This window comes from Balaenoptera ricei, chromosome 16 (genome assembly GCF_028023285.1).
Source record: "Balaenoptera ricei isolate mBalRic1 chromosome 16, mBalRic1.hap2, whole genome shotgun sequence".
Classification (NCBI taxonomy): Eukaryota; Metazoa; Chordata; class Mammalia; order Artiodactyla; family Balaenopteridae; genus Balaenoptera; species Balaenoptera ricei.
This window is the reverse complement of record NC_082654.1, coordinates 25465004-25486371: the sequence shown is the minus strand read 5'-3', so window position 1 is coordinate 25486371 and position 21368 is coordinate 25465004. Positions and strand designations below refer to the sequence as shown.

At 38.9% G+C, this 21368-nt stretch overlaps 2 protein-coding genes across 5 annotated transcripts in view; one reads left to right on the top strand and one right to left on the bottom strand.

The window, feature by feature from the left end:
- The window catches only part of SLK (STE20 like kinase), a 55302-nt gene extending 37966 nt beyond the window's left edge, over nucleotides 1–17336 (top strand). For both annotated transcript variants that reach the window (XM_059899475.1, XM_059899476.1), the window contains 6 exons: nucleotides 6403–6532; nucleotides 7157–7281; nucleotides 8177–8365; nucleotides 8922–9047; nucleotides 10010–10123; nucleotides 13645–17336. In XM_059899475.1, the coding sequence (XP_059755458.1) occupies nucleotides 6403–6532; nucleotides 7157–7281; nucleotides 8177–8365; nucleotides 8922–9047; nucleotides 10010–10123; nucleotides 13645–13791 (831 nt within the window). In that variant the 3' untranslated portion in view covers nucleotides 13792–17336. The remainder of the gene's footprint in view (nucleotides 1–6402; nucleotides 6533–7156; nucleotides 7282–8176; nucleotides 8366–8921; nucleotides 9048–10009; nucleotides 10124–13644) is intronic.
- A 1001-nt stretch (nucleotides 17337–18337) lies between these two features.
- The window catches only part of COL17A1 (collagen type XVII alpha 1 chain), a 50916-nt gene continuing 47885 nt past the window's right edge, over nucleotides 18338–21368 (bottom strand). For all 3 annotated transcript variants that reach the window (XM_059899862.1, XM_059899864.1, XM_059899863.1), the window contains 5 exons: nucleotides 20844–21158; nucleotides 20216–20353; nucleotides 19911–19973; nucleotides 19675–19755; nucleotides 18338–19314 (listed from right to left, as the gene is read on the bottom strand). In XM_059899862.1, the coding sequence (XP_059755845.1) occupies nucleotides 19262–19314; nucleotides 19675–19755; nucleotides 19911–19973; nucleotides 20216–20353; nucleotides 20844–21158 (650 nt within the window). In that variant the 3' untranslated portion in view covers nucleotides 18338–19261. The remainder of the gene's footprint in view (nucleotides 19315–19674; nucleotides 19756–19910; nucleotides 19974–20215; nucleotides 20354–20843; nucleotides 21159–21368) is intronic.

Sequence of the window (21368 nt, the reverse complement as noted above, 5' to 3'; positions counted from 1 at the left end):
AGGTCTTTTATACTTGGGATCACCTTTTAATTAAGCTTGCACTCAGCTGGGAGGCAAAGAGAGAAGTGAGCTCAGTTTGTAGTTACAGATGTTAATGAAAGGAAGAAGAGACATGGATTATTTATTTGTTGCTTTAAATTATCTTTTTAATGTGGGTTTTATGTAATTTAAAAAGTGGTTCCCAGACTTTTGAATTTTATAGATTCGTGAAAAGAAACATAGAAGCAACAAAAACCTTTGGGGGGCATGACAAATGGGTTGCCATTAAAAATTTTTTTGTTTTTGTCAAGGAAGGTTATTTGAAACTGCCATTTATTTGTCACCATCATTTCAAAAGAGAGATTATTTTAACACCATGAAAAATAAGGAAACTATTTCAGAATTTAAAATTTTAATAAAACTAGCCTATTTGAATAAATTTAGTTGTTTTTTTTTTCTTCCTGTGAGCCAATGAAAAATTTTGTCTTGGCCTGGTATGGGAATTACTACAAGCACACCTCGTTTTATTGCTCTTCACTTTATTGCAATTTTGCAGTACTGTGTTTTTTACAAATTGAAGGTTCATGCAGCCCTGCATTGGGCAAGTCTGTCAGCACCATTTTTCCAGCAGCTTTGCTCACTTCGTGCCTCTGTGTCACATTTTGGTAATACTCACAGTATTTCAAACTTTTTCATTATTATATTTGTTATGATGATCTGTGATCTTTGATGTTACTACTACGACTTGCTGAAGGCTCAGGTGATGGTTAGCATTTTTTAGCAATAAACTACTTTTTAATTAAGGTATGTATGTTGTTTTTTTAGACATAATGCTATTGCACACTTTAACAGACTATAGCGTAAACATAGCTTATATATTTGGGAAACCAAAAAATTCGTGTGACTTGCTTTACTGCGGTGGTCTAGAGCCGAACCTACAGTATCTCCAAGGTATGCCTGTAGTTGAGGTGATAATAGCAAACACAGCATTTACTATATGGCACATACTGTTCTAAATGCTTTACCTATATGAACTCATTTAACCTCACAACACAGGAGGTAGTTAGTTACGCATATTACCCCCATTCTACCGGTGAGGGAACTAAAGCACAGGAGGTTGAATGACTCTCCCACGTTCACACATTTGGTTAGTGGTAGAGCCAGAATTCTCATCTAGGCAAGTTTGGCTCCATGTTTCATACACTGAACCACTGCATCATGCTGCTTCTTGTATTCAAGCTACCCTTTCTGTGCCTAATCTAAACTCTTATTGGCTTGGCCCAGTGGTTGTTGGCCATGCCTTATTAATAGGTGAAGAGGAAGTCCTTGCTGGCCACACATCGATTTTTGGGTAATTTGGATTTCAAACCAGAAGATAACAATTTGGTTTTTGCCTTGTAAAGGAATGTAAAGTTTTTAATTTCAAAAGGTAAAATGTCAGACTCTAGAGTTGAAATTGAGAATTTAGTGTTGAATGGTAAGTGATCCAATGCTTTAATAAAACTTTGTTGGTGATTTTTCATATAATTTGAGGGGCTAGCCTGTATTTTCCAACTAAAGCTGAAAGAAATAGTAAATTTCTATCTGTAAATTTAATGAAGAATTTAGTAATCTAACAAATTTCAAAAGTATTTCTATTTAGCTACCACTTTTGATGAAGGTGTTAACCCATGATAACTTGAGTCTAATATTTTAAACTTTTTAAAGACTTTATGAATAATAGCCATATGGTCATGGAACTAGAATGTATTTGATCATCTAGTTCAGTGGTTTTCAAACTGTACTCTCAGGAGCTCTTGAGTTTGGAAGAAGCATCTCGAGAATCCTTCAAAAAGTGAGGACAGTAGGGCTCTGGGCCCCTGCTTCCAGAGCAGGACCACTTTTCATCTGTTTTATAAACTGAGATTGTTTTGGTGAGTTTTTTAAAAAGAAAGTTCAACTGGTTTAAAAAACAATGGCAGCAAACTAGAGTTTGGAAACGACTGATCTAGTTCAAATCCTTCATTTTACAGATGAGAAAGAGACCCCTTTGTTAAGTGACTTGTTCCAGGCCTCAGGAAACTCTGAGTTTGTATTATTATTCTTTCCATTTACAAAAAGTCATTCAGCTCTATTCTTACCTGGGAAGTGCGTTGTATTCTGATCCACAGGGCGTTGCTCAGGTCATGATTCAGTCTTTTCAGTTGTCATCTTGTGCAGTCTTCAACGCCCAAATGCAGGACGTAAGTCCCGCGTGCCTTGTAGGAGGGTGCCTTCTTCTGTTTTACCTGCTTTTTCTTTGGCTCACATGTGCCTTTTCATTGTTAGCTTCATTTGTTGTAAACCTAGAAGATTAATAGATGATAATGTCAGTGATGACGGTAGTAATAACCTGACATGAACTTTATAGTACAGTATTCTTTGAAGAGTTTTCACATTTGATTCTCATTGCCAACCCCTAATATAGGGATGGAGTGTGTCTGTTTTACAGACGAGGAAATCGAGGCACAGAAGACTAAGTGATTTGCCTAAAGTCACAAAAGAGATTAGTGGTAGAGTTGGAACTAGAACACTTCTACTACAGTGTTCTTTTTTCTGTCTACACCACCACAAATTTTAATCTGAGATTTTCATCTTTTTCAAGAAATATCTTCTCAATAGTATTTTATGAACTTTGCACATGTGAGAAATTGAATGCTGTGGTTAGATTTTTATCTTCGTGTGAAGTGACATTTTGATTGCATATATGTTTATGTAGATGTTTTAATTATGGATATGGTCAGAAAAGCCATGTTAAAAGTGGTGATTTTAGTTCCATTTAGTTTTCACTGTTCAAATTGTCCATAATGAATGGTGGGTTGCTATTCTCCATGTTGCAGTTTTAAATTAAGTCTGGAATTCCAGGCTGTATTCTTTCTCACAGTTTCTATAGGGAAATGACTAGCTTATTTAACACTGTAATTTTTGTTTGTGATGTTTGATACACACAACTGGAGTAGATAGAATACAGCTTGATTTCAACCCCTCCTTCCCCCCTCCTGAAATTATTTATTTATTTATTTATATTATTGTCAGCCATTGGACTCTATAGTTTTCTAAAAGAGTAGTCAAAATGTTAATTATTTTTTGACAAGAGGGAGAAATTATGAATTATGAACACTTTTCTGATCATTACCATTTTTAGCTTTTAAGTTAAAATGACCAAATGCTGTACAAATAGCGCCACGTATCATAGCCCTTTCTTATAGTTTTCTAGAACCCAAAGCTGTATTTTTAATGTTCACAGTTATCTGACTAATAGGATAAAATTCCTTATCAGAATTAAAACTTGTACATTTAAAGGGCACTCATTTTACAATTTCTGTGTCCATTTTGAAATTGTTACTCCTAGTGATCAAATTGATCTGTTATTATTTTTTTAAATGAGTGTAATTTGTGCAGTCTTTTTGGAATGTAAAATCACTTTTCTTTTAGATCCTAAGAGTAATTTCTAATTACAGATTCCACTGTGAATGTATTATACTTGGCTTTTGAAGTTAGGAAATTTAATGAAAGCTCAGTGATATTAAATTTTCATTTCTTTTGTGGTAATAAAATATATTAATTAATGTGTAAGGAACCTTTTCGGTAGTTTTTGGCTTTAATATTAAAAAAAATCAAATGTGCAATATTCTTGACTATGTAATCATCCACACTCTGCTTGATTATTCAAGTGCATAAGGCAGCTGGTGTCTTTGCAAACTCTGATGGTTAGGAAACACTTCCATACGTTGCCTGCCTTGACCTGTTGATCTTTCTTTATCTTCTGGAGGAGCACAGTGCTAGTTCTGCCCGCTTCTATATAACAGTCTTAGCTCCTTTTTCCTCTCATATACTGGCCACTTCAGGGCGTGCTTTTGTAGTTCCGTGTCACTCATTTTGAGTCTTGATTTCTGGACCCTTATTCCTTGCTTTGAGTTCTCTGTGGTTTACTTTTGAACTTTTCAAAGTATGTTACTAAGGGAAGGGACCCACTACTCTTTATATGGGCTGACAGATAAAACCAATTTGGGACCAATAGAGTGGAAACTCCTTGAAGGCAGTACTGTCTTTTGTTAATTTTAGTAACCCTGTAAGTAGTACAGTCCCCAGCATTTACTAAGTGCTTAAAAAAGGTTTTCTTTGACCTGAACTCTTATCTTGCTTAATTTAGACATAAATATAATAATACGACCAAAAACTGCATTGACGAGAAATCACGTTCACTTTTTTAGTGGCACTGGCTTATACAGTTGACCCTTGAACAGCTCAGGTATTGGGGTGCTGACCTTCCGCGCAATTGAAAATTCACATATAACTTTACAGTTGGCCCTCCGCATCCGTGGTTCCACATCTGGACATTCAGCCAACCATAGAATGTGTAGTACTGCAGTACATACTTAGTGAAAACTCCACGTTTAAGTGGACCCACACAGTTCAAACCTGTGTTGTTCAAGGGTCCACTGTATTTACCTTTTTTAGTTTCATATAAATATTTATTTGCCCCATCTTTAACACTTGATTTTTTTGATAAATGTAAATGTAATATTTATATTTATGATAATTTGGACCCATTATTTCTGTCCACACAGATATTTTTTTAAAGTTCTTTATGCAAACTAGTGGTAAAAATGTTGAACAAAAGAAAACTTTTGATATATCTGCAGATTATATTGTTTATTAAACAAGTTTGCATATAGATATTTTACAATGAAATTAGAGAATCAATTTAATTTTTATTACAAATGATATTTACTGTAGGAAAAGAGAAGCTTGACAACTTATTTTGTTATAACTGCTTATAAGGATGGAGATTTTTGCATCTCTTTAAATAAAACTCAAAAGCCTTATTCTAGACAGTTGAATTTAAATATTCATTGACTTTTTCTTTTATATTTTTCTTTGCTGTGATAAAGTGATGTAGGTGACTGTAGTCAAGTTGGCAATTGTAATTTTTTTTTGTATAAATTTGCTCAGCATTTATTATATCTACGGAACTGACAATGTGCATGATATTTTTTTTTAACAACACGTAAGTACATTTCCTGTCCCCAGTACATAAGACCATAGCTCAATAAATACAAAAGTACATGTTATTCCACTTGCAACTGGCAATTGTATTTTATAGAGACAGTTTATTAGTTTTTCTGCTACTGTATATTTGTATTTATGCTAAAATACAAATCATGATGTAGATGAGGCAGCAGCATTTGTGACAACAAATTAACAGGATATCATGGATGGTAAGACCTGATTCTCACCTCCAGAGAAACAGTAGTAGGACAAGCATCTTGAGGAACACTGCTGACTCACTCTTTGTGCACTGAAGACCAGGCTGGTAGTGATCCAGATCCTGTCAGACTCTGTCCAAGGCCTAAAAAATAGTTCCAAAATGGACCTTGAGGTTTTACATCTCTTAGATGTGCAAGAGGAGGGATTATAGGTGAAGTGCTGCTCAACCCTAAATTTCTAAATCTATACTCAAATTGATCAGAATACCCTTGAGCTAACCACAAACTGCTATAACAGCCAAGAGAGGGATGGAGAGCCAAACGTTTACTGGCAAAATTTTCATTTCTTCAGTTTGAGTATTGTTCCTTTCCTTCTGCAAGTGTATAATCTAGCATAATGACCATAAGTCACTTTAACCTTTCCTTTCCTTACACAGTAATTGAAGGATTTTTTTTGAAAGTATAAATTTGGCATTTGGGCAAAAATAGTATGTACTCAGTAAATACTGTTGAATGAATGAGTGAATCCCATACATGTTGGTAGAATTCTCTGATTATAAGGAATTTTGTTTGTAGAGTCGTAAAATGTAACTCATTTTCCTATTTCTAGTTCACATTTCTCTAGCAATGCATTATTTCTCATTAAATCCTTAAAGTATTGTTCTTTTTAGGCACAGACTAAAGATCCAGAAACTGTCTTTCTCTGTTAGTGTAGCCATGGTATGGCTTCCTAACTCTTTATTAATAGAAAAATAGAGAGTTTAAAATCCCGGTATCTGTTTTACTTGTTTGCTCTTTATTGCCTCTCTTCCTGAAAGACATTTCTTGTTTATTCTTGTTTTGTCCACACTCTAGTGAAATGAACAGTGAGTTTTAGAAACTGTAAATTTATTTTTTTCCCATAGATGTAGGGCATTTTAATTATGAGTGGGTTATGGACTTCTCTTGTATGTGTTATTCTTAATAGTGAGTTTAGAATATTATGTATTCTAGTACTTTCTTTCTGGGCTTGAATTGGGTGACTAATACATTTATGTTGTATCTATACTATATAATTTTGGTGATTTTTAAATCTAGTTAACTTTAGAAACTTGGTTCAGAAATCTTGTTAATCACTAATATATACAGAGGTAGAGATAAATGGATGTTTTGCTCAGTAGATACTTATTAACTGATGGTTAACTATGTCTAATAGGAACAAGAGTTTGTTCAGAAGCAACAACAAGAATTAGATGGCTCTCTGAAAAAGATCATCCAACAGCAGAAGGCAGAGTTAGCCAATATTGAAAGAGAGTGCCTGAATAACAAACAACAGCTCATGAGAGGTATATGAAATTATGCAGCATATGTATATATATATCTCAAAACATTGCAGAGATATACCTTGGAAATTATTTGAATGTTTTCTTTTGCTAGAGTGGTAGAGGAAAAGATGAAGCAACTTAACGTAAATAAGAGGAAAATACTTCATAAAATTAAGAAGTACTGCAAGATACAGAACTCCTTTAAGGCAATAGAAGTGAACATAAACATATAATCCTTAAAACATCTTTTTTGTCCAGATGATGGTAGAAATATACCTGAATAATTTTATGTACTCATTATGCCTTACAATGCTGGTATACTTAAATTGGCTACGTGATAGAATGGAATTTTAAGCACTTATTTCCCCTAACAAATACCTTATATTCTTTTTCTTTCTCATTAAGATGGTTAAATGGAATTTTGGTGTTGTGGGTAGGGCGTTCTCTGTTTACAGGACATCAAAACAGAACGGAAAGTGGTAAATGGATATTATCTTTATGTTGGTAATATTTCATTTATAGCTCAGAATGTCCGTGTGTATTAATTAGTGTATTAGAACACTTGTATGTAAATATTAAAATGAAGACCAAAGTACATTAGTAAAAAGAGCAAAGTTACATTTTGAAATTGCTTTCTTCTTCTAGCTAGAGAAGCTGCGATTTGGGAGCTTGAAGAACGACATTTACAAGAAAAACACCAGCTGCTCAAACAGCAACTTAAAGATCAGTATTTTATGCAAAGACATCAGCTGCTTAAGCGCCATGAGAAGGTTAATGAAAGGAAAATTTGTTCACTTTTTTGTTCATTTTAAAGTTTGCAGAGCTATTTATTTATTTATTTTGAATTTATTTATTTAAACTTATTATTTTTGGCTGCGTTGGGTCTTTGTTGCTGCGCGCGGGCTTTCTCTAGTTGTGGCGGTGGTGGGGGCTACTCTGCGTTGCGGTGCGCAGGCTTCTCATTGCGATGGCTTCTCTTGTTGTGGAGCACGGACTCTAGAGCACACAGCCTTCAGTAGATGCAGCACGTGGGCTCAGTAGTTGTGGCTTGTGGGCTCTAGAGCGCAGGCTCAGTAGTTGTGGCACACAGGCTTAGTTGCTCCATGGCATGTGGGATCTCCCCGGACCAGGGGTTGAACCCACGTCCCCTGCATTAGCAGGCAGATTCTTAACCACTGCACCACCAGGGAAGCCCAGAGCTATTTATTTTTGAAACATATTTTTTACAGAATAAAGTTTAGGTTTCCTTTCTTTTATCCTAAAATTTCTTTGAAATTTGGAGTAATTAATTGTATGTTGGTCATGATTGCAAACTCTTTTCTACAAATTCCAAGGAAGGTAACTAATTACAATGCTTAAAGACCTCTTATACATTATAATCTTCACCTTGTCTCTCAGAGGTAGCTATTTTGGCTCCATTTATGGTTCAGGTATCTTAAAAATGTGGACTCCCTATACTTAGTATACGAGAGTCAATATAAATCTCTTATTACTAATAGCTTATTTTTCTTATAAATTATTTTTTTGCCTAATATTTTGCTGGTTGATATGCAACAAGGGAGAGAGTAATTTGGGGAAGCAACAGCAAAATGACATGTTTGAGCATACATGTGGGTACTGAGTATTAAATTATATCTACATCACTGGACTCTGAAACTTTCTTAGGAAACAGAACAAATGCAGCGTTACAATCAACGACTTATTGAGGAGTTGAAAAACAGACAGACTCAAGAAAGAGCAAGACTGCCTAAGATTCAGCGCAGCGAAGCCAAGACTCGCATGGCCATGTTTAAGAAGAGTTTGAGAATTAACCCAACAGCAACACCAGATCAGGATCGTGACAAAATTAAACAAGTAAATAAGCAAATTACTTTCTTTAAGTTTAAAATTTTTGAATGGCCTTTAGAAGTACCACATAATTGTGTTGTAAACATTTGGAGCCACCTTGGGCTCATTGATGTTCACCATGGCTCTGTACACATATGGCATGTACCAACTCAGTCTCCCTCAGGTGCTGGCCATGGAGAGCTCTGCTCTCTTCTATGCCCCACACCAGATCCAGGGCTAGGCTGGTCCTAAGACCAGCCCTGGGAATAAGATGACTTGGCCAGCTTTTCAGTCAAACGTGTGGCCTCACTATACTTCTACAGTCACAGATCCCACACACAAATTAACTGAGGTCACTAAGCAGATAGGAGGAACAAGGTTTTAATCAGAAGTCTCTCTCCACCTCCCTACACCCCACCAAAGCCATGATGTAGACTCCAGCTTTGAGTCCCAGCGTATTATTACTTGCAGCTTTAGTTTATTGTACTTTAAGCTTTGTTACATTCCTTAATTACACCTTTGGAAGATGCAGAAATTACATTACTTGTTAACCATATTTATCTTTTGTTTTTCTTATTTATAGTTTGCTTCTCAAGAAGAAAAGAGGCAGAAAAATGAGAGAATGGCTCAGCATCAAAAACATGAAAATCAAATGCGGGATCTTCAGTTGCAGTGTGAAGCCAATGTCCGAGAACTGCATCAACTGCAGGTTAGCTCCAGAAGCATGAACGCAAAGCTGGTAGTAGATGCACAGTACGGGTGGCTGGTTTTGAGGAAATAATAGCTACTCAGAGTAAGCTGCACATTGCTTGTGAAGATGCTGGGATTTAAAGGTTTTCTTTCCTCTGTAGACCCAAAGGAAGATCAGTTTAGTATCGCAGGCACTTGTTTAGAACTTACACAGCTGTGATTAGTATAAACATGAAGTTAATTTATGATATAAGAAGTTGCATCTTTCAAAAGTACTATTGAGAATTTTTAGTGTATTTTGCAAAGAAGATGAACAAAGTTTTAAAAATGATGTAGGCATTTTTGTTATCATTCTGAATTTAAAATTTCTTTTTATTTAGGGAGAAATAGTTCATTTTCTTCAAGGTTTTTGAAAAAGGTGATAAATATGAGAATTCTTTTCCTAAGGAATTTAAACATTACTTTAGAGAGGACTGTTTTTGAACCTTACCTGGGGTATGCAGCTCTCTAATATATATAATATAATATAATATAATATAATGTAATGTAATATAATATAATTTCTAAAATGTTTACAATTTCAGAGTAGTGTATACATTGTGGATATGCTACATATTTGCTTAATTTACTAGAGTGGAATAGTTTCTAACCCCATGTTCTGGTACCATTGGATAAAATGCTTGCAAGTTGCCCTCTGAAGTGTCAGTTTTGTAAGTAAACCTTCTTAGAAGGAAAATCAGGATCAAACTAGTTCTTTCTATTCAAGTTCTTTTCATATGGATAACAGATCTAGCCTCTACACTTGCAAAAATGAAGTTATGACTCTTTTCATAATTCTTGGCCTTTGGTTGTTAGAGGAGAATTTCAACCTCAGTAATGGCTTTATGTTTAATGAATACTTTATTATTTTGGAAGATAATTGTATTTGTGAAAAATTGCTAACTTGATCTGAAATTTTTTAAATCCAAACTTTATTTTCAGAATGAAAAATGCCACCTCTTGGTTGAGCATGAGACTCAGAAACTAAAGGAGTTAGATGAGGAACACAGCCAAGAATTAAAGGAATGGAGAGAGAAATTGAGACCTAGGAAAAAGGTAATTTTAAAAGCTTTAATTAAAATATGCTTGCATTCATCCATCCCTCCATCCTCCCAGCTATTGGCTCTTTACCTAATATGTGTCAGGAACAGTGTCAGGGACGGGAGACACAGAGATGAAGAGTCAAAGTCCCTGTCCCCGAAAGGTTCAGAATCTAGTTGACAAGCCGTTGCAGATCAGTAGCAGCATTTGTCTGAAGGAGGTAAGCACAAGATACAGAGCAGAGGAGCACAGTGTACCAGCAAAGGAGGAGGAGTGCTTAAGTCTGCTCAGGGAAGTCAGGAAGGGTTAGAGAGGAGATGCCTTGTAAGCCAAGTGCGGCTTGATAGATGAGCAAGAGCTTGCTAGGAGGACAGACAGATTGGAGTGGAATGGGGCAATTTAAGTACAGAAAAGAGAATGAGTGAAAATAATGTGTACAGGAATCATAAGTAGCTCCCTATCATTGTAGCATTAGAGGGAGTGTGTGCCTGTGTGTAGGCATTAGGGAGGGAGAGAGGGAAGGGATGACAGCTTTGTCTGGATGGGTCGACTGGAGCCAGATTACATGGCCCTTATGTGCTGTGTTAATTGACAATTTAGTAAAATAGGGATGGCTTCCTACCCCGCGCCAGCCAGCCAGCCAGCTATCTTCTTTGTTTGTGCTTGACTCCCTGCTAGCCTGGTCCAACTGGTCAACCGTTTCAACTCTGTCTTTGCTATTACTATATGATTCTCTCTCTTTGCCAACTGTCAAACTTAAACCTTTATTTTCTCTTGGGCTTCCTGCCTGCTATACATTTCAACCATTCCTTTCTTCCATTCATCCAATGAGTTAATCAAGGAAATATGTATTTAGCACCTACCATGTGCTAATAGTGTGGCTTTTTAACTTGAATTTTGTTTTTTGTTACATTTTTGAATAGGTAGTTCATTCATGTGTTTCTGAATTCAAAGGGTACATACACAGAGGGGTGAAAGTGAGAAGTCCCTTCTCTAGTTCCTCCTTTCACCCTTTGTAGTCTAGCTTTCGCCTCAAATTCCTCCCCAGTTGAATTGGTTGACAGTGGTCACCAGTGGCATTATCTACCTGTTCTTCTTAAAAATCTTCTTAAAATTTTCTTCTCACCTGACTTTTGTGACATACTCTCTTCTTTCTCTGTGCTCTTTATCACCTTTGTTATCTAGTCACCGGAAATGTAGACATTTTCCAGTTTTACACTCTTACCTCTGCTCTTTATCTTGATGATCTTGTAGATTGTCATGGCTTCAGCTGTTGCGTATTTAAGGACAATTCCAAAACTTGTATAGAACATGAATTACAAAGTCATACAGGTCTGGGTTCAAATCTCAGTGCTGACACTGATTAATTTTGTCTCTTAACACTTCTGAGCCCAGTTTTCCTCATTTGTAAAATGAGGATGTTACGGGCTTCCCTGGTGGCGCAGTGGTTGAGAATCTGCCTGCCAATGCAGGGGACACGGGTTCGAGCCCTGGTCTGGGAAGATCCCACATGCCGCGGAGCGACTAAGCCCGTGAGCCACAATTGCTGAGCCTGCGCATCTGGAGCCTGTGCTCCGCAACGGGAGAGGCCACGATAGTGAGAGGCCTGCGCACCGCGATGAAGAGTGGCCCCCACTTGCCGCACCTAGAGAAAGCCCTCGCACAGAAACGAAGACCCAACACAGCCATAAATAAATAAATAAATAAATAAAATTTAAAAAAAAAAAAAAAAAAAATGAGGATGTTACTACCTCCCTAATTGGGGTTGTTAAGACAGTTAACGGAAGTGATGTGTGTACAGTACTTGAGATGTGGTCAGGATCCAATGAATGGTTGTTATTGTTATTATTTTATTGTTTTTATTATTGGTTCATGCTCTCAGCTCTCATTTTCCATATGGATGTTCCATTCCTCCTCATTTCATTCATTCTGTCCCATTATCATCTCATCAAAGGTTTCTTTTTTTGATGACTGTATATAAAATATAGCTTCAATGCCTACCTCGAACCCTCTCTATCCCCTCAACCTTTCTTTGTTTTTCTTCATAATATTCATCACCACCAGACACATTTCTTTGTTGTGTGTCTTCTCCCACCAGAATGTAAGCTCCTTGAAAGCGGGGACATTATCTCATTGTTCACTGATAGATACGCAGCTTCTGGAACAATTCCTGCACATTGTAAATGATCAGTACATACCTCTTGAATGTTGTTGAACGTTGACTAAAGATTGTAAACTCAGTGGAGATAAAACTAAACTCAACATCTTTTTTCCTTCATCTCCATCTCATCTTCCCCCCTCTCTCCAGTCCTACCCACCATCAGGTGTTCTTCCTAACATTCCTGTTCTCTTAACTGACATCTAGGCTAGAAACCTGAATTACCTTTCATTTCCATCACACCCCACATTCAATCAGATGACAAATAATTTTGACTCTTATTTCATAGTATTTCTCTTTCCCTTTACTGTCTTCCTACTATTTGCTTAAAATTGTTCAGTAATGTCCTAATGGTCCTTCTGGTCTCTTGTTCACTTTCCTTTCCTCCTGCTTGCCTGCCGTCACCAGAGTGTTTATCCTCAAGAGCATCTCTGTTACTGTCATAGTGGTGTTGATAAATCTTCAGTTCCAACAGAGTTGAATATAAACGCCTCACTTTGACTTTGAAGCCTTCATAGTGCCATACTTTGCCCATATCAGCCCTTTTAGCTTCGTCTCCCACTAGCCACTTTGTTCCCAGCTCATGTTCCAGTACTGGGTATAATCACCGTTACTCACAGCAACTCCACAGTTTCCTGCCTCTGTGTATTGTTTCAGCTCACTTTGTCTGGCGTGTCTTCCCCACCCTGTCTGTCAAATTCTTATCTTTCCTTTGAAACTAAGCTCATGGTTTTCCTCTTCTGAGAAACCTTCCTATCCTTCCATCTTTTCCTGTACTTTGTATTTTTACAGCAGTACTTCTCCTGAGTCACTTGTCCACAAAGTAATTGATACGTCAGATATTTATCAAGCACTTATTATATTTGCTCCATATTGTGGGGTTGTAAAGATGAATCTGGTTTAGGTCTTACCTTCAAACAGTTTATAGTTCAATGTGAAAGAAAAGACATGCACATCAGTAATCAAAATAAAAAAATAGGAAATGGTTAGTTCCATGTGGAAGAGACAGTTAATATCAGTAGTTAATAATAGGTGCCATCTGTTGAGTACCTAGTGTGTGTTAAGTACATTATTATCACATTTAATCCTCTCATAGCAACCCAGTGAAGTAGATGGTATTATCGCTGTTTCATAGCAGAAGAATGAAATGATTCTGTAATATAGAGAAGTTAAGTAATTGCCCCCAAGTTATCCATTCATGTGGCTGAGCCAGGACTTGAACCCAGGGCTGCACAGCCTATGGTCCTAGCTGTTGAGCAGTCTCTTCTTCCTTAGGATAACAGACAAAGTCTTCGGGGCAAATAATTTTATCTGGGCTGTCAGAGTAAATTCTGTTTTTAATACCAGTGCATAATTTCTTTTTCCCTTTCTTTTTAAGACACTGGAAGAGGAGTTTGCTAGGAAACTACAGGAACAGGAAGTGTTCTTTAAAATGACCGGGGAGTCTGAATGCCTTAACCCATCAACACAGAGCCGGATTTCCAAATTCTATCCTATTCCTAGCTTGCATTCCACTGGATCGTAACAATGGGAAGCAGTCTGTGGTTGGGTTTGTCTTTTTAAGTATGTCATTCTGTTCTCTTCATCTTCTGCCATAGTCTGTATCAGAGAGCTCACGAAGACAATCACCTGCCTCACCTTCTGGGTGTTTATTTGTTTGTTTTATTTGTTTAGCAAAGATAAAGGGAAAGGCACTAAGACAGATGCTGGGCCATGCTGGCAAAGTAGCATCTTGCAGTAATTCCCTAAGGTGATTTTTGTATATAATCTTAAAAATTGTGTTGTTTAGATACTGTTACCTGAAAAACTGGTAGACATATAATGTTTAAAGTTATTTAAAAAAACCCTGTTATGTCACTTAAGTATTACTAAATATCTTTTTTCCTGACTTAACTTCTCAATGATGCCTAAAATCTATAGTTGAAACTGCTGTAGAGAGTTGGAATAATTTTTTGGTGAATCAGCTCTCATGAAAAAACTATGAGTTGCTCAAAATATGATATTGATTCAGTAAATAAATCTATTATCTTTAAATGTTAGCATCAAACTCTTTTAAAAGAGAAAAATTATTTCAATAATTTGTCTAAAATAATTACCTGTTTAGACATGAGCTAATAATTAAGGGTGCTAGTTTTATTAAAATAGTGCCTAAAACACTAAATTTCAATTGAGTCTAAAATAGCATTTCCTTTTTTGATTCAACAGGGACGAAACACCCTTAGCATTAAGCATTATTGTTTTTTAAATCTTGCTCCTATTACCAATTGATAGAAATTTTCATCCTAAAGTATATGTTGTACAAAGTTGGAAAGATGAAAAAAATAAACGGTAGCTTTTAGATGTCCAAATTGGAAATGTAAAACTCACCAAATTAAAAAAAATACAGATTTAGCTATCTCAGCTTACGTCCTAAAATAATACATGAGCTGGTTAAATGACTTCTCCCATCTTAGCAAATTCTGTTTAAAACTGTTGGAGGCTGGCAGGCTCTGAGTTATATTTATGAATATATTTTTTATGAAATTAATCTTAAAAGAGGCATTTGTTCAGAATAGTTTTTAAGAAAGAATTTAAAATATTTAGGCAAATATCAGAAATGACTTTTCATTGTTTTGAGATCGAGTCATTTATATTTTGGTCTTGTTTTGTTCCATGTTTAAATTATTTACTTTGATTTGAGTGGGAAAAGCCTGAAACCTTTATCATGAGGTTGCTGATACGTGTAATTATTAATGAAATGTTCACTCTAGTCCCTTTTGAGGGTTAGAATTTCAAGCACGTGTCAGGCCGAAACAGTATTACAAACCATATTTCGGGGTGTGAGACAGTACATTTGTAGACGAAGCTTGCTGGCTGCCATGTGCGCCTGTTCTGTCATGAGTGCCAGGTACCAATTGTAGAAATTTCAGTTTTTAGTTATATTACATTTGAGGCTCGTGAAAAATGCAAATGAAACTTTGTGGGAACACTGATTCATGTTAAGAAAATGTAAATATCTGTAGCACTTTCTTGCAGTTAATTTGAAAACTGAATGCTGAACCTTATTTTGTCAGTGGTTTAGATGATTTAAAAATGCATGTGATTTTAATTTTGTAATTGTTTTGACAAGCATAATTTACTTGGACAACTTTGTAGGTAGCCTTAACTTCTGGCCAAGTTTGTTTTTTATATAAATATATATACATATATATATATTATGTATGGTTGTAAATTCATACACTTATCACATGAATGTTACTGTATACAAAACTCTTTTAATGCTTTATTCTCAAATGCTGGGTTGAAAAATGATTTGAGAGCCTTTTAAAATATATATCTTTATAAAGTAATGTTCAGGATGATGATGGAAATTGTTTATATTGTTACGATAGAAATGACAGTATAATGTTACCCAGTGTATTTAATGATTTATTTGAAGAGGGAGAGAGGAAGAAGGTTCTCATACCACTTTCTCCTTTGAAATTTTCAGTTTATTGGCTTTTTAAAAATTAATACTTCAGGCAGTGGACATTTTTTCAGTATCGTTTAAAGGGTATCCTGTGTGCTGAATAGTTTATGGCACATAATTAATTTGGTCTGAATATTTGGTTCTTTTTCTTCCTTTCAAGTTGACATTCAGAGTATTGAATAAAGAGGCTCAGAGTAGAACGATTGACAACGCTGGTAAGTTTGTTAGCACCTCTTGCATCTCCCGTAAAACTGCCCTTTGGATTCCTTGTTCACGCTCGAGTTCTCTTTCAAAAATGACCAGACCATATGCATGTAGGAGCAGGACTACAGAATATGTATGTAGAGGTAAAGCCTTCATTTTAATACTTAAAGTTACATAAATCTTTTCAAAAGGTATTTTGTTGTATAGACCATGCTGTTTGTACCCACCCCTGCCCACTTCTTGCTAGGCCCTGTATTCACGTACAGAAGAGCGATCCTTCTCTCTTGCATGATGTGTAGGTGGGGGGTTGGGGAGGGACACAGACATCTTTGAAATCAAAGAGTACAGTCAAATGCATTCCTGAGTTGGTGGTTTTGTTGCTGTGGCAGAATGTGCTATGAAATGCATAGAAGAAATTCTCCATGTGTGCCCCCTAATTACTCAGCCTCCCCTCCTCTCCCTGCGTGCTGTGGACACACCAGGCCACCACGCTTCTGCAGGTCTAGCTCATGGAGCTCGTTGCACCAGGTTGCCTTTCCTAGTCCTGTCAATCCATGGTTGGGTGTGAATTGCTGAATTAGCCGCTATACTATATGGACTCACAGTTAAGCTTTTTCTTACCGTTTTCTATGGGGAAGCTATAGGGTGGGTAAGGAGGAAATTTGGAGTGCTTGTACCTTGCTGAAAATGTTGAAACTTTCCTGTGACAGGATACAGCAAATTGTAATTAAATATAAACCAGAACCAGAGCTACCTCTAAGTAGTGTTTCCTCAAGCACAAAGCTCTCAGGCATATGAGACCCACTGTAATGGAGGGTCTCTGATTTCTTGAGCATCTGTGAGTTTCAGAAGCGATTGTCTTTTGTAGTCTCCTAGTTCCCTTGTAACTACACACTTTTTTCCCCATTCCACACTGTGCTTAAATGACAAAGAAAGACTCTTCTGAGAAGCCAAATTCTCTCAAATGATTAGCTAGAGATATTGTTGATTACAGGAAAATGTAGAACTGTGAGGTGGAGGAGGTGAGCTCTTTAGTTCCAGTTCTAATAGGCTTCTGATTGAATAAATCAGTTCCTTTCTGGGAAATGATCTTTTATAGGAAATGGGATATTTTAAATGCTTTTCTTAAGTTGAAGGCACAACAATTAATGCCACTATTGTTGCTATCCTGTGGCTGACATGGTTTTGATACAGCTTTAAAACTTCTGTTACTAAGCTTGGGGTAGAATGTGATACCAGTTTTCAGTGTTGGCTGTAGCTTTTTGTAATCCTTCTCTGATTTGCAGTGTAATAACTTCACAAGCTAAATTTTCAGAAAGAATTTTGTTTCAGAAAATGCCTCTTGTCTATTTGGGAGCAACATGTCTTTTCAATCATGGGGTTGGCAAATGAAAAATAAAAAGTTATTTCTTAATCTACTTTGGGAAGCAGTCTTTTATTGAGAATATTTGAAACTAGATTGTCCTGCATGAGAACATTTTGTAGCATTTAAAAAAATCCTATTTTAAAACTCGCAGTCCTCCAGATCTTCTGACCCTTCAGACTTATTTACTAGTATTCCAGACCATCTGTAGTCATCACACACAAGAGGGTCCTTTTTACTGGTAACTAACTTGGGAGTGTCTTTCATCGCCCAAACCCCGCCTTTGGGTGATGCTTAAAATATTTCCATCGACATATGTATATATACCTTTTTTTATGTCCTTTTTTCCCCTTGGAATGGATTATTTTTCTCACCAAACATTTCACAAACTGTGACGTCACTTCTGCTAAAAATAACCTCTTTTCATCATTCATACGTTCATGCAGGATTCAGTAGACATACTAGGCTGACCATTTGGCAAGTGGTCAGCTTGGACGGAGGGAGGCACAGCATGTCATTTTCTAATCCAGGAGCATTGCATACTGTGGAGCTCATGCTTGACTTTTTTTTTTAATGAAACAAAAGAGGCTAAGATCCACTGCCATCCAGCTGAGGACATATCTCATATCTGGGTTCTGTCCAGAGAAGCTAGCAAGTTTGGGCTTTTACCCTATTTCTCTTGGGCATAGGATTCTATGAAGACTTGGATAGCTTGGATAGGCAAATCTCATAACTAGGACAAAACTCAAAAGTCTGGTTAATCAAGATAAGAATCATTAAAGGGGATATAATACTTGAGCTTCTAAAGCTACTATTACAAAAAACAAATTGAGTCAGCCTTTAGGTAAAACTAAAATATGAAAAAGGCACGATGCAGTCATTCATTATACATAGTAAGTTTTCATTAGACAGTAAAATGTCAAACTTAATTAACCGAAAATATTTTCTTTCTTTCCCTCTTTCTTTTCCTCCTTTCCTTTCTTCCTTCCTTCTTCCCTCCTTCCCTCCCTTCTTCTTGTTTTTTTTTTTTTGGTTAGATGGATCACATTAAACATATTAAAAAAGAAAAAACCCTTTAATTGGAAATTTTGCAATTGAAATGACTCATCTGATAGACCACATGAATGTTTGTAGACATTGAAAAGTGCAATAAAACCAACTGCGCCCAGTCCCCCATGCGTTTCCTAAGTGCAGAGCAGGGGTGCCGGCTTCCGGCGTCAGGCAGTCTGCTCTCCCTCCCCTCCCCTTCTTTCCTCCTTGCCCCCTGCCTTTCTCTTCCTATCGGCTGCAAACTAGTTCAGTGTAACATACTATCAACTGTAGCGTGGACCTATGGAGACAGATCATAGCTGCAATCAAACAAACTTCCCAAGTGGGAATGTGATACATAGTGAGAAATAACTAGTAGAAACCCTGTCACCACCTTCAGGGGAAGTGGATTTCTTAATTTTTTCAGTTGCGAGAGTTTCTTTCTATGACTAGAAGAATGCAGAGTGAAGAGGGGAGAAAGGAGCTGAGGGCACAGCCTTGCAGCGTTGACCAGAACAGTCCCATCGAGTGGCTCCCAGGAAGGCACCCCCATCCCATCTTCCATTTTCTGGGCTCATTTTTAAGATGAAGCTCAAGGGCTCCTGAAACAACTTTTATGTACCTGACTTTCCTAGGCTGGGGCTTGAACTCAGTGCTAAAGAAGCCGAGGAGCTCAGCCCTGGACAGCAGGGAGGCCAGCTTCATCCTACCACACTGCATGCGGCCACTGTTGAGTCTACCCCGTGAAGCTGTTTCAGACTGTGTACCTTGGACTGAATTCTACGTACATATATTTTGCTCCAGACTAAGATAAGGGTTCTAGTTGACTATTTGCTGTGCTGCCTCAGTAGGACAGTGAGATTCCAGCTTTTACCCTCTGGAGAGGTCTTGACATAAGCGCCATAAACCACTGCAAGAACTGGTCCAGGCGGCTGTTTCGACAAGGGTCGCTCATGGCTTGACGGCGATGCTTCTCCTTCTCCGGCCAGCATAGACTTGGTCACCTAGAAGTTGGAAGATGAATGGTAAGTTAGAAAATATCCTGTGGTCTGTGGGGACTTTCGCTTGGGTAATTACAGTAACTGTGACTACTACAAAACCGGCTTGAAAGATGAACTCTTTTGTAAGACTGTCAATTGATATAAATTGATTACCCTATTTCATTACCAGCTTGGTTCTCCTTTTCCTCCCTGCATTGACACTTTTCTTCCTTTCTCCCTGGCTGTTCATTTGATCGTTACACAAAGTATGCTGTTGCCAGTACCTGCCTTTCGTAACTGGCATCTGCCTAAAATTTTCAGGCTTGCTGTGGAACATGTGGCCTGCTTCCCAGCACTCCAGAAACTGTGGCAAGTGAGGCTTACCTTTGTCTCCTTTTTCTCCCTTGTGTCCTCGAGGGCTGGGTGGCCCAGGCTGACCTGGTGGCCCAGCAGGGCCCCTGTCACCTAGGAGGACAGAAGGGGGCACGGCTAAGCGAGGCACGGTGCAGGGCCTGAAGGAGCCGCACACGTTCCCAGCACAGCGCTGGCAAGGGAGCTGCTTCCCACAAGAGGCAGTCGTTAACACGGGATCCTGGTGGCTGTTTCCTGCCACCACTTACCTTTGGGTCCAGGGATGCCCATCTCTCCCTTCTGCCCAGGGGGTCCTGGGATGGCTCCATAAGCTGCAAGGGGAAAAACTGGCCTTAGACTAGAGCTCATCCTGGAGCTTGGGAAGTAAAGTGATTTGTTCAGACTAACACAGGCAGGTAGTGGTAGAGTCTGGACTTGTAAGAAGAGAACAGTTTAGAATTTATCTGATTTGCAGCATCTCAAGTGTTAACAAGGTTTTTGGGGAGACTAGTTTCTGTGGAGCAGACTACACGGCAAGTGAAGTGTTGGGAAAGTAATCGGGGGATGCCCTTACTTCTGAAAAAGTCCATGAGGTCCTCGGTCACGTTGCTGTAGGCGGAGAAGACCTTGCTGATGCCGGGGGGCCCCTGGGGCCCAGGCCGGCCTGGTGGGCCCTGCACAGTGTAGGCCATCCCTTGGAGCAGGCCCTGACCTGTAAATACCAGAGTGTGGTGGGCACAGGGAGCAGGGGTCACCCGGCACCCTCTTCACGGCGGGAGCACGGTGCCCTCTGCCTGTCTGACTCCCATCCCAGCCACACTCTTGTATGCGGCAGCAAGGGAAGAGCCTCCTCAGTCTCCCCTGTTGACAGGCACGTCTCCGCCCCCGTGGGCTTGTTTCACAGGCCTTTTACTGCATCGCTGTGCTGGTGAGCCGCCCGGGAAAGGGCTGCTTAGCAACCTTTCCTCAGCCCCACCAGAAAACCTTCATAGTCATAGACTCTTCTGGGAAAACAAAGGACAAAGACCCCAGCATCTCTGTTCCCTGCAGCATAGGTTCCAGTCCTGACTGGGCCCCTTGAACTAAGCTTGTCTTCTTCAGTCCCTGCCCGTCTGATTCCAGAACTGTTGTCCTCCTGGGTGTGGAGATGCTCACATGCTCCCGTAACCCCGCAGCGCTGAAGCCTACGTGTCCCCACTTACGCTGCAAGCTCTCAGACACCCGAACGGCCAGCTCGTTGTAATCCGGACCTCCAGCAAAGCTGGCCCCGAATCCACCGTCACCGCCATACATGCCGCCTTCTGCCGCTGCCCCGTAGCCTCGGCCCAGGCCCATGTCCAGGCCAAAGGCTCCCCCTTCGCCCGTGGAGGAGCTGTAGGAAGAGGCCCGACTGAGAGAAGAGGAGCTGCCGCCCCGGCTGTAGGAGCTGTCCGTGGACACCAGGCGGCTGTCCCCGGGGGGACCCTGGGGCCCGGGAGGACCCGGTGGGCCGACGATGAAGCTGCGCACGTCAGGACCTGTGGGGAAGAAGCGGCATTAGTGGGAGCCAGGTCTGGGGGAGAGAGAGAAGTGGGACTTGGGGGTGTCTCTCCCAGGGCCTCAACACCCCTGAGCAGGATGTGAACTCGCACCGAGCGGGAGCATGTGGGCTGGGAGGAAGCCGGGCTTCCTCGACCGACCGGGGCGGCTTATGTGTTCCGCCTCCAGTTCCCTTCAAGCCCCGGCTG